The 11,396-nt window shown below is 40.3% G+C and overlaps 1 protein-coding gene across 1 annotated transcript; it reads right to left on the reverse strand.

The window, feature by feature from the left end:
• Positions 1 to 1,994: 1,994 nt before the first annotated feature.
• On the reverse strand, positions 1,995 to 11,056 carry LOC135484151 (uncharacterized). Its single transcript, XM_064765322.1, has 10 exons — positions 10,756 to 11,056; positions 8,849 to 9,551; positions 8,383 to 8,499; positions 8,170 to 8,283; positions 7,581 to 7,739; positions 7,081 to 7,263; positions 6,674 to 6,786; positions 6,098 to 6,252; positions 5,786 to 5,889; positions 1,995 to 5,403 (listed from the first exon to the last, which is right to left on the reverse strand). The coding sequence occupies exons 2-10, from the start codon at positions 9,501 to 9,503 to the stop codon at positions 2,696 to 2,698; spliced, it is 4,308 nt and encodes a 1,435-aa protein (XP_064621392.1). The 5' UTR covers positions 9,504 to 9,551; positions 10,756 to 11,056; the 3' UTR covers positions 1,995 to 2,695.
• Positions 11,057 to 11,396: the final 340 nt, after the last annotated feature.

The following is an 11,396-nucleotide window of genomic DNA, read 5'->3' on the forward strand; positions in this document are numbered from 1 at the left end:
GTGAAAGAGGAGCAGTGTTAGTTTTTTGGCTTCAATATGATTTGGACATGCTCCCTCAAGTTGGCTGGCTGATGCAGCTGCTTTACAAAATCAACATTGGCTTGCCTGAAATTACTCTAATGCTCGATGAATTTGTCATGATGACTCTTGTTGAGAAAATATAAATGCCATCTACTGTCTGCAAATAAATGCAGCCGTGCGGTTAAAAATAATAATGTGCAGCAACTTGTGACCCCTTCTTTAAAACGTCTGACTAATGCAAACAAAAAACAATGACCTATGGTATAAATACATCATCACAACACTGCATGCCAAGCCTTTGGTAACATTACTTGTTTTAAAGGCATACACCATTCGTACTTAATCGTGGGACAGGAAAACTGAAATGCAATTACACAATGTATACACAATGGCATGCAATTATCATGCATGCAACTTTGGTGAAACTTGGTATGTATAGTATTTGTATATCAGTGTCAACACAACAGAAATGTTATAAAACATATTCAGTAACGGTACGTATTTTTTGCAATTGGAAACTTAAATTTTAAATTTTCAATGAACAGCGCAGGCCTTAAAAGAATGAGTGTTGCAAAATAGTGACACAGTCTGGCTGACACTAAAGTTATTTAGGTTGCATGCCACCAGAGAAACTGTACTGGTGGGTTAACACTGGTCGCGAGGCAGCTTTTCATGTAAAATAGGCCAGTCAGTATATAAACAGGTATACGCAAATGTATACGCAACGATAAGAAAAACGTGCATTTCTAATGCACCCAAGAAACCACCTCAACACACACACTCTATGAATAAAGTGCCACTCCAACAGTATCTCAAAACACAAGTAGTTAAATTTTACAGGGACACAAAATATCTAGAAGAGTACAGACCGATTTTTTCCATTAAAACGCTTGTGCAATTCATTTCCTCTGAAACCCCTTACCCTCAGCTCGACCTTTAGAAGTAATGGATAACATCAAAAACAAATGAAAAGGCCAGCGGCCATTGTGCTCACCGTGTAGAGAATTCCTGTTATAGTATATTAGCCAACATGTAAGGTGATCTCGCTTATAAATTTTTGATAATATACAATAAAATTGTGCGTGGAACTAATGCAAGTATCAATTCGTTTCTTGTACCCCCCCTCCTCAAGGGTAGTTAAGCTATCACCACTAATCTTTGCCGATGCTTGAGTAGTATTTATTTTTCCTTTAGTGAAAATTTGGCGAAGCTGGAAAGAATAAGGATGCTAATGTGTCGATGTCTTGTCGAACATACAGCCTTACCCAGTAAAATTAGTCCGGTTACTTTATATGATGGTGATAACTGATATATTGTTGATGGTGATGTCTTGACGAAAGAAAAAGTAGCATTGGTGAAAAAAGGGTGATGCTTGAGCCTTAAGATGTCGTTATAGGGTGATAAGGTGTCGTACCCTTGAGGAGGGGGGGTACAAGACACGAATTGATACTTGCATAAGCCGTCAGAGGAGATAAGAGTCTTGAGATAATGCTGGTCCCGCATTTCCGTGATGCAGTGTTGTTTTTTAGAGGACGCTGGTTTTTAACAGACGCCACAGGGAAACATCCAAAAATGTACAAAAGCATTTTTATTGTCATGAAAAACAGCTTTTTTCAGATTCGGTCCGAGGCTTTATAAAAGCGGGCCAAGCATTATCTCTTGGCACTCATCCTTTAAAATAAGATTATCAAACAATTAATGCATGGCATGATTAAATTCATATACTAGTACATGTGTATAAACAACAATAGACAATGACATCAAAATTTACAATCTGACATTAAAGGGACACTTACCCTTCTCAAAGCACTTCCCTTCTTCAATTCTCAAGGTGCAAAAATGCCAACTATAACACAATACATCACCCATTGAGATAACAAGATAACCCCCCCCCCCCAAATTCATGAGACAACTGTGATGCCCCCTCCCCTCCCCACCGAACCCTACCCCTACACCCCTTCACCCCACCCTCTTTTCAGTAACATGAAGTAATAGTCAACTTGGGTTTTCACTTTATAATACAATGCTCAGTTTTAAACATAAAACAGTGAAGTATGCAACGTAACAAGCAGCAGTGATTGCCTAATAGCACACAGATGATTCAAAGACACTACATTTCCCTAGACTAGAGATAACTAATACGATATCAACATAAGACAATTCTACCATACAGAGCATAAAACATATGATTACATTTCTTGACTTATATTAATTACAGTAATAACATTAACAAGGCTCAATCTCAGCAACAAACCAACTCTCATCAAAGTGACCATTACATTCACATATGCAACAGACTATGTTGTCCGACTACCTATATTTAATCGAACTGAACGAGACCAACTCTGAGTAGTTTGGGGATGGGGAGGTACTGAGATTACTATCTAAGGCTACAGAAATGCACACTATCAACACAAAAAGAAAAAGCAAATTCCAACAGAAGTGACACAACACACTCTAACACATGATGACATATATAAGCTGTACAAATTCACACTCACTTTCTTACAAATGATAATCGAGTTCATTTCCGAACCCATCTGAAACTGACTATAAGGTATCAGATCCGGCAGGTGAACTGAACAACCCATCAATACACTGGCAGTAGTATAACTGTGGCCATCTGCCAGCATGTTGAATTGCCTGCAGTTAAAGACAATCTAAATTTCTTCATCTAAATGTGTTCAACTCTTGAGGGCAGACTGGAACTGAAAAACCCTGCAAAAGCTTCTGCAACACCTGTGATACTCCACTTACGAGACACGGAGGCAGAAGAAGAGAATGGCACATCCTGGCTTTCATTCGGAGGGGGTGACAGATGTAACTGCGATTCTACTGGTGTGGCAGCATAAAGCATTTCCCGAGGTCCAGAGCTAGAATTAACTGATGGGTTGGAAGTGTCAGATGGAGGTAGGGCCAACTGATTAAACTGTCCAGAATATTCACCGAGAAATTGCCCCGCATATCCCTCTTGGGTGTTTGCAGAGTTCAAACTTTGTTGGTAGGATCCCAAAGAACTGGCTCCCATTTGGGAGGGCGTTGGGTGCCATGATGTATCAGGTGGATAGTAAAGCAATGGCTGTGACGGTGAATTGCCACTAGTTCGTTGCTGCCCTCCATGATTAATTTGGTGATTGCTGAGGCCATTTTGATACAAAGACTGGTTATCTTCACCATGTAGCATCTGTCTTTGGGGATTTTGCTCATGGGGATAAGGAGGGTCAATGAAGTACTTTCCCGATTGTGATGCTGATATCGGCGAATTGCAAGAATGGGAAGAGGAAGAGGAAGAGGAACCTTGGGGGCGAAACCTACTGTCCTGTTGTGGACTAGACTGGATGTTATTGGAAGGAGACTGCATGTGGTTTGAGGCTTGCATTTGTTGTTGAAAACCTTGTCCAGTTTGGGACTGAATTGCATGAAAACACCGATCAGGAGTTGGACGATTCTGCAAGTCTGAATTTACCCTGTCGCAGAGAAAACCTGCAACTTCTGTAGACACTGGTTCTTTGGGCAAGGTTTGTGAAGCTATCGAAGATACGTACTGTAGATTCTGGCCGCAACTTCGTTGGCTGAATGACCTACATGTATCTACATCTGAAGTGAGGCAAGGGAAAGGACTAGATGAAGGATCCGCCTGTGTTTGACCAAGGTTGAACTGGGATGTTCCCGCAGAATTCGCAATGGATCCAAATCCCATTCGACTGCTTGGGATCCCATGAGGCTCACTCTGAGCAAGACGTCCATCAGGAACAAACTGACCAAGGTTGAACACGGATGTTCCCACAGAATTTGCAATGGATCCAAATCCCATTTGACTGCTTGGGATCCCATGAGGCTCACTCTGAGCAAGACGTCCATTAGGAACAAACTGACCAAGGTCCGAACTAACCGAAGAATGCGTGGATGAATCTGAGGAATGATTTTGAGAATCCGAGGGCCAACTACTCTCAACTGGAGACAGAGTCTCAGATTCATTAGCTGTAGTACCATGTGATGTTGGATAAGATAAAGACGAGATCTTTCGATTTTGAGAAGAATCAGATCTGTTTTCATTGGTTGATGGGCACCACTTGTAAGTCTGATCATTGAAACCACTTTGGCCTCTCATGGAAGTCCCCCGCCTCCTCTCGGCATCATTTGACTGGTGTGTGACCTGGGTGTGAGGGGTATTATTGTGATTGCCAAGGTCAACACTACCTTGACGACCAGTGTGAGATGTTGCCTGGCATTCTTGAGGCAAACTACTGTCAGGAACCGAGCGACAGTGTTGTCCCCTGACAACAGGCTGGGGGAAACCATTTGAACTCCTGCTACCACTCAGACTTCTAGAAGGCGAGAAATCTGACTCGTATCTTTCTTGCCTCTCGAAATGACGAGGGTTTCTTTCTGAACTTGGACTGAATTCATTTGAATGACCTTGAGTGATCCCACTTGAACAAGGCTTTGTCTCTGAAGCAAAGTTTTCAGGTGGACAGTTCTGTTCATTTGCCATTTCCCTAATGATTTGCCTCTCTAATTCATCAGCATCATGTTCTGCGTAAACCATACCACCATTGTTAGAAGCTCTGAGGAAGCAAACGCGATGCTGGTCTTGACAACACTGGGGAAAAGGCACTTCAAGGCCCCTTTGCAGTGCATTGTTGATAATTTGGTTAATCTCATCGGCAATACACTGCAGCTGCCTCATATCACCGACTCTGAAATGCTCGTCCCCTAGCCTGTGCAGCTCATTAACAGCAAGCCTGTCAAAACGAACTGTTTGTGTGAGCTCATTAAGGCTAATGTATACAAGAGCAAGCTCTTGGCATGTCTCTAAGTATAGCCTAGACATGGGGTCATCTATGACAGACTTGTGCTTGAAGGCCTCAACAAGACACTGCGCTGCATCTTGAAGCCTCCCCAACTGTCTGAGTACAAAGCCACGCCGATTCAGAACTCGTATCAGCCAAGGTGTAGCAACACACTGCTGGCGCAGTATGGCGTTCAAATATGACTCAGCTTCAAGAAACTTATTTACACGGATATAAGAATTGGCCATGACATCATGAAACATTCCCATCAACTCTTTGTCCTTTTTACCATTCTTGGTGCAGATGCCGATACCTTTTGCGGCTACATCGAGTGCTTTCTCGGGCTGATTCACCCTAAGAAACAGTTCGGCAAAACCATACAAACACATGGCATAGATCTTACTTGGAACACTAGTGCAGTCTTTCTCAAGCTTGAAGGGAATGTAGTCACTGTTGCTCTCCTTCATTTTGCGAAACAGGAGTTCAATGTTATGGCACTGAATCGCAACAGCAATGTGTCTCTCTCCAAGCATATTGACCCTCAGCTGGACGCTCTGTAGCATGTATGTCAAAGCTTCCAGCCAATCACCTGGAAAGAAAATAAAGAGAATGCAATCAATAAATCGGCAGTTTAGAATTCCAGGATCTGCTTTCCTAGGCCCAGTGTTAGCAGTAATCTCATGGCATCAAGTCCTGATATCATAAATTGAATCTAAAAACTGATAAAGCTCAGTTGTGCTGATGCTGACATGTCTTTACCGATTGTGCGACTGGGCCCTGTAAGAGAAAACAGTGCATTCCACTGAATCCTTGAATAAAATGTAAATATTACTGGTTTTTTATTGCTTTTTTAAGAGCAATTGATCAACCTCTCATTTCAGTATGTACAACTTTTGGTAGGGTGAGAAAATGCTTTTCTTAAAAAATAGAATAATCAAGAGAAACATGATATATCAAATCACTTAACTCACCACAAAGGGCACTTGTGAATCCCATAAAATTCAAGCTTCTGGCAAACAGGAAGTCTTCTGTGAAACCATGTTTTACCAGCAGGTCATGGGACTTCTTGAGATAACTGGAAAAGATGGACGGCATCAAAGCTTTATGCAAGAATTACAATACATTTTATTTTGTTAAGTACAGATCGCAATACAGACTTGCTAGACAGTCTTTAGTGCAAATGCCTAAACCAAGTTGAGGTGGTACAGTGTGGACGAGGCTACCTGGCTACCAAAACATAACAATTCACAAAGCTTTTTTATCAACATCAAAATTAAACTTACACAAGTGCTTTGTCTTTGTTGCCACGGAAAACGTAACGGTTGCCAATAGCTTGGTAGAGCTCAGCCAATTCTCTACAACGACCAGTACCGCTATCTTCAGTTGACAAAGTTTCCACCTTGTGTTCAAGCGCTTGAAGGCTTTCGATATCGTCTCCCTGCATTAAAATAAAGAAACTCACTTACGATTGATTTGAAGTTCATTTTGTGATAGATCCTTGTGTTAAGTCTTTATACCAACATTGATTCAAGTATATTGATCCCCTTTACTTGCTTACTATCTAGACCTGATATCATCAAAGAACAGAAAATATATTCAGTGCCACATCAGATACTAGCAGCATAATGAAGTCCGATGAGAATACTGGCACTTCGTGTACAGTAAAGCCTCTATTTAGGAAAACCTTGGGGCAGACAAATGCAGTTCTTAATAGAGAGGTGTACTGATGACAGAGGTCAAATTGTACAGAAACATCTATTTGGGCCCAGAATCACTGTTCCAAATAGAGAGGTGTCTTTCTTACAGAGGTGTCCACAATGGGTGGTTCTAGTAAACCTCCATTTGGGGCCAATACTCACTGTCTGTTCAATGATAACTTTGGCCAGCAGAGAGAGTGGGATCCCCTCATCAATTGCACCTTCTGGTCGCACACACTGAGCCAACATCACCTCAGATATATCTACGCAATCATCTGAAACAGACATAGGGTACCACATTCCGTTGATTTGATTAAAGAGTATTTTTTTATCTTCAACAAAGGAAGCGTTATTGAATGACGTGAGTCATGACATCATCATAACTGAAGCATACAAAGTAAACCAAACATTTTGCAAATGACTTATACTGACATTTTCGCTGCACAAAATATTCTCGTAAAGATTTATTATTGCATTTTTTACTGTGTTGTAACTAATCCTGTATGTTAATTTTTGTGAGATGAAGATGACAATGATACAAAAGTGCAATGTTTTCTTTTAATACTCACTGGAGAGATGTACTCGACAGTAATGATTGGTCTCGGTTGCTGTTTCAACAAAGGTGGGAAATACATCTGAGCTGTGCAAAGCCATATGGGCATGGCGTCTCAAGCTTGTTTGTACGACATCAGGCAACACCAAAAACTTCTGAAGTCGCTCTTGGTAAAGCTGTTCTAATCTTGCGTGGACATCTAAATGAAGGAAAGAACAAGGTCATTCAATACTTCCTGTAATAAACAAATAACTCTCTACTTGAAAATGAGAACGAGCATGGAGCTCAATCTGCGAAGCCACCAGAAATAGTAAGGGTCGCAAGATCTTTACATGGCTCCCTGCCCAGTGAAGGGAAGAGATGTGCCAGCACTTACTGGATTTGAAACCAGTGGATGTCTACAGCTGAATCTTTCATACAAGCTTTCCGGGAGACCAATGTGAAGAGCTTTTTTAAAATTTCTACATGTGTGGCTAAGGGAAAGAAAGTCTTCCTTTCGTCTTGACTAATTTTTACCTGCACTGCTCTCTTCACTTATGGGTAACTGACAAGAGACTGACTCCCTCTGCATTCCAGTAGCGTAAAAGCGCCCAGTCTTAGAATCGTAGTTCAATATGCATCGCCTGGTCAGTGACAATATATACTGGTGCATTAGCATGGCAGTGTTCGGTGCACCTGAAATGAATATTAATATGATAATGAAAAACACATAAAAGGAAAGTTTGATGTGATATTGGACATGAAAGGTTATAGTTGCCCTTCTTTTACCTTAACCTCGACGACCTTGAAAAGTAAGTAAAATCTAAAACCTAATGTTTATAGCACTTAAGGTCATCCACCAATACAGTATGATAGGCTATAAAGGCATCATTAGTTTACAGTTTTTCAGCTTTCCGTAGAAGCAGAAACCGTATGGTTGTGTCCAAGATTAACAGCAGCAGTATTCCCACCTATTAGATTAGAAGGAAATGCAGCAGTCACATTAGGTGGTCGAATAGACCCCAACACTACATATGCCCCTTCTTCAAGGACAGAGTCATAATGAAGAACGAGTGCATGTCTAGAAAGACAGGATACTTCATAGTACTTTCAGACATAAACTTACCCAGCATTGTTTTTCCAGATGTTTTGTCAAATGATTCAGGGAGTAGATTGAGTTCTGCCAAGGACTGTCCCAGTCCACCAGATAACTTCGAGATGACATCTCCAATAACGTGCCCTGGAAGTAAATCAGTATTGAGGTGCAGACCCAAGGCAATTTGATTTTTCTGTATAAAGTTTCATTCTTTCTGCAACATCGCGAGTCTCTCTTACTTACGCATTTGTTCGTCCTTTGCATAATGCTCCGGACTCAGACTATTAAGCCTTTCTAACTGAAGCAGTAACGCGATATGCTCTGGCTCCACCATACCGTCCTCTTCTTTCAGGTCGTTCGCTACAAAGAGAGTAAGGTTCAGTTAGTATTCAGGGATGAAAGAGAGTACAGTCAAAATCATAATTGACATCCTTCCTGCTTCGTTTCAGTTACACGCAACGCGATGCGAGTTGCATGTCACTGATGCACCAGAGACCCCCTTAACTCTATGTTTCACGTTTATTACATTTTTAAGCTTCATTGGCAGTTAGCAATAGCAGTTTAAAATTTAAGTCTAAGATTTCAAATGTGCTCACGATATTTATCAACATCTAAATGTACACTACCAGCTTAGAGATATAACCAGCATAAACCATTGAAAACTTGTGGAAAGAGTTGATGCATGACAAAAACTGATAAAGATATTTACCAACAATCATAAGAGAATGTGGTAACCCTTCACAGAGGCGAATGATCGTCTCTTCATATTTCCCCAATTCCACCTGGCTATCCCGTAGCAAGCTCCTCAAAAGCATCTTTGACTCATCGTCCGACAGTTTCTTCCACAAATTCAATGATTTGTACAGTGTTTGTAGTTGAGCAAAGCGTATTTTCGGCGTTGATGTTAAGACAACTCGGATTCTTTTGTTATTGACTTTCACTATGTCGCATAATTTGACAAACTCATTTTTCAATTCAGTTATTTCATCAACATCCCCGTAGTGCTTTATGAAGACAACTAAATCTTTATGAGGATCCCTTTCAACTCTCTTCTTGAGCTCAACAGCAATTCGTTTTGTCCAAGTTCTTTCCTGCAAATCTTCCATAATATGCAGTCCCCTTTTCGTTTCCTCCATCATTCCATTAAGTGTATTGACTCCACTATAATCTAACCGGTAGACGTTCTCATCAGATAGTCCTAATCTGCGCAGTAGTTCATTAACCAAGCGCGTTTTCCCAATAGATTTATTCCCAAAGATTCCAAATATCAGCTTTCCGTCATTCCATGCAGTGATCAGCTCATGAAGTTCATCCTCCCTCCCCACAAAGATGCATTCCCAGTGATTCCCTGCAGCTTCAGCCATCTTGAGATTCCGTTTGTCAGGGGGGGCTGTCCTTGAATCAGATCAAATCTGAAAAAGAGAAACGTCAAAATATTACCAGAGGATGAGACTTATAGACACATTATCAGTTGTATTATGTCTAATGATTCACAGTGGACAAATACAATTCATATAAAAGTCTTGTCATGTTTACCTTCCAATTATCACATGAATCCATCGTGGTCACTCCCGGGGAAAGAGTCAAAGTAACAGGATGTTTACACAATAGAGGCCTATCAGTATCAGATTCAAAAAGTGATGATCATGCCTTTCTTTATAAGCATAGCTTCATCCCGACAACATTTGAATTTTTGAAAAAGAGAACATGACTGATTTGGGGAACTTCATCTCATCATGCGGGCTTGCCATCCGGTGTTGTAATGTTATGTCTGTCTCTGTAGGTAGGGACTATTGGGCCTATTAGGGTATGTCTCTAAAGTGCATAGAAAATTAGACCTGATTGGTATTGCATGGGCAAGATACCATTGGATATTTTTGTTTCAAACAACTTACATGACGATGCAATTCAACTTAGACTAGACCAGATTACACCATCCTGAGGATATCAGGGGATCATGTTTGCTTCTTTGGCCTTTTTTTCAATTTTCTCAAATGTCCAAATGTGACCGAAATTTGGTATCAATATGAACTGTTACTCTACAACAGTTGTTTGGTAAATTTTGTCAAAGGGAATTGATGCATAGAGTGCATCAATAAAGTGTGCTCATAATTAACTAATTAAGAGAGCAACTCTTCCTTCCCATAAGGCTCCAAAAGATGAACTGTTACTGATTACTCTACAAGTACAACAGTTATTTGGTAAATTTTGTAACAGGGATTTGAGGCATATACAGCACAACCTCTCTATTAAGGACACTCTTGGGACTGACATTAGTGCTGTCCTTAATAGAGAGTTGTCCTGATTAGGGAGGTCAAAATGAATGGAAACAACCAATTTGGGACAAGAACTGCTTAGTAGAGAGGTTGTCCTTAACAGAGAGGTGTCCGCTAAGGGAGGTTCCACTGTAGTGAATTATTTAATTGGCTCATAATTAACTAAATAAGAGATCAACTCTTCCTTTAAATATGGCTCCAAAAATAGGACGAATAGTTGATACACATAACTCTACTAATAATGCACATTAATAATTGTACCCTAGGCCTATAATCAACCAACGCATATCTTGTGTGAATGTGCAACATGAAACAAGCTTGTTTTTCAATTTTTACTCACCATTTGCAACCACAAATTGCGTAATACGCATCAGTATAGTTAGTGCTTTACCTCAGTATCATCAATAAACTGATGCAGAGGGACTTAAACACACATTTTAATCGTTAAGGCAACAGAAACAAGGAGTGAATTTGCATCTTTATGATGATTTGGAATATCTGGGTTTTCCCCACAATATCATTAAATTAGTGATGATATCATCTTTCGATAAACGTCACTAAGACACATAATTTCATCCATACTATTGTGCACTTTTGATATAAGAGGTTAGATAAAGTAAACTGAGCTAGGAACTAAACAACTTAAGTGTGTTATCGCTCCAGTAACCCTTAAAAATGAGATACTTAGTTATCAGTCAAGGTTATCAGTATGGTGGGTGGTCACGTGACCTATTCCAACACCCATATATGGACATGAATCGAAAGTTTAAAAAAGCGGGAAATTCTAATGACTACCAGTGAAATGGTTTATCAGCTAACAAGGGGTTAAGATAATCTAAACTGATTAATCTCCCTTTCCGGACACCTCTGTATTAAAAAACAGCCTGTGCATTATTTTCCCAAATTGGTCACTTCCATTGAACACAACCTCTGTAATCAGGACAACTCTCAATAAGGACAGCATGTATCAGTCCTTTATAA

This window comes from Lineus longissimus, chromosome 3, assembly GCF_910592395.1.
Source record: "Lineus longissimus chromosome 3, tnLinLong1.2, whole genome shotgun sequence".
Lineage (NCBI taxonomy): Eukaryota > Metazoa > Nemertea > Pilidiophora > Heteronemertea > Lineidae > Lineus > Lineus longissimus.

Excerpts from the sequence above, each read along its gene's own strand:
- LOC135484151 (XM_064765322.1), bottom strand. The coding sequence starts at position 9,503 with ATGGCTGAAGCTGCAGGGAATCACTGGGAATGCATCTTTGTGGGGAGG. Across the intron at positions 8,284-8,382 it reads TGCAAAGGACGAACAAATGC|GGCACGTTATTGGAGATGTC; the intron begins GTAAGTAAGAGA and ends ATTTACTTCCAG. Across the intron at positions 5,404-5,785 it reads ATTCACAAGTGCCCTTTGTG|GTGATTGGCTGGAAGCTTTG; the intron begins GTGAGTTAAGTG and ends TTTTCTTTCCAG.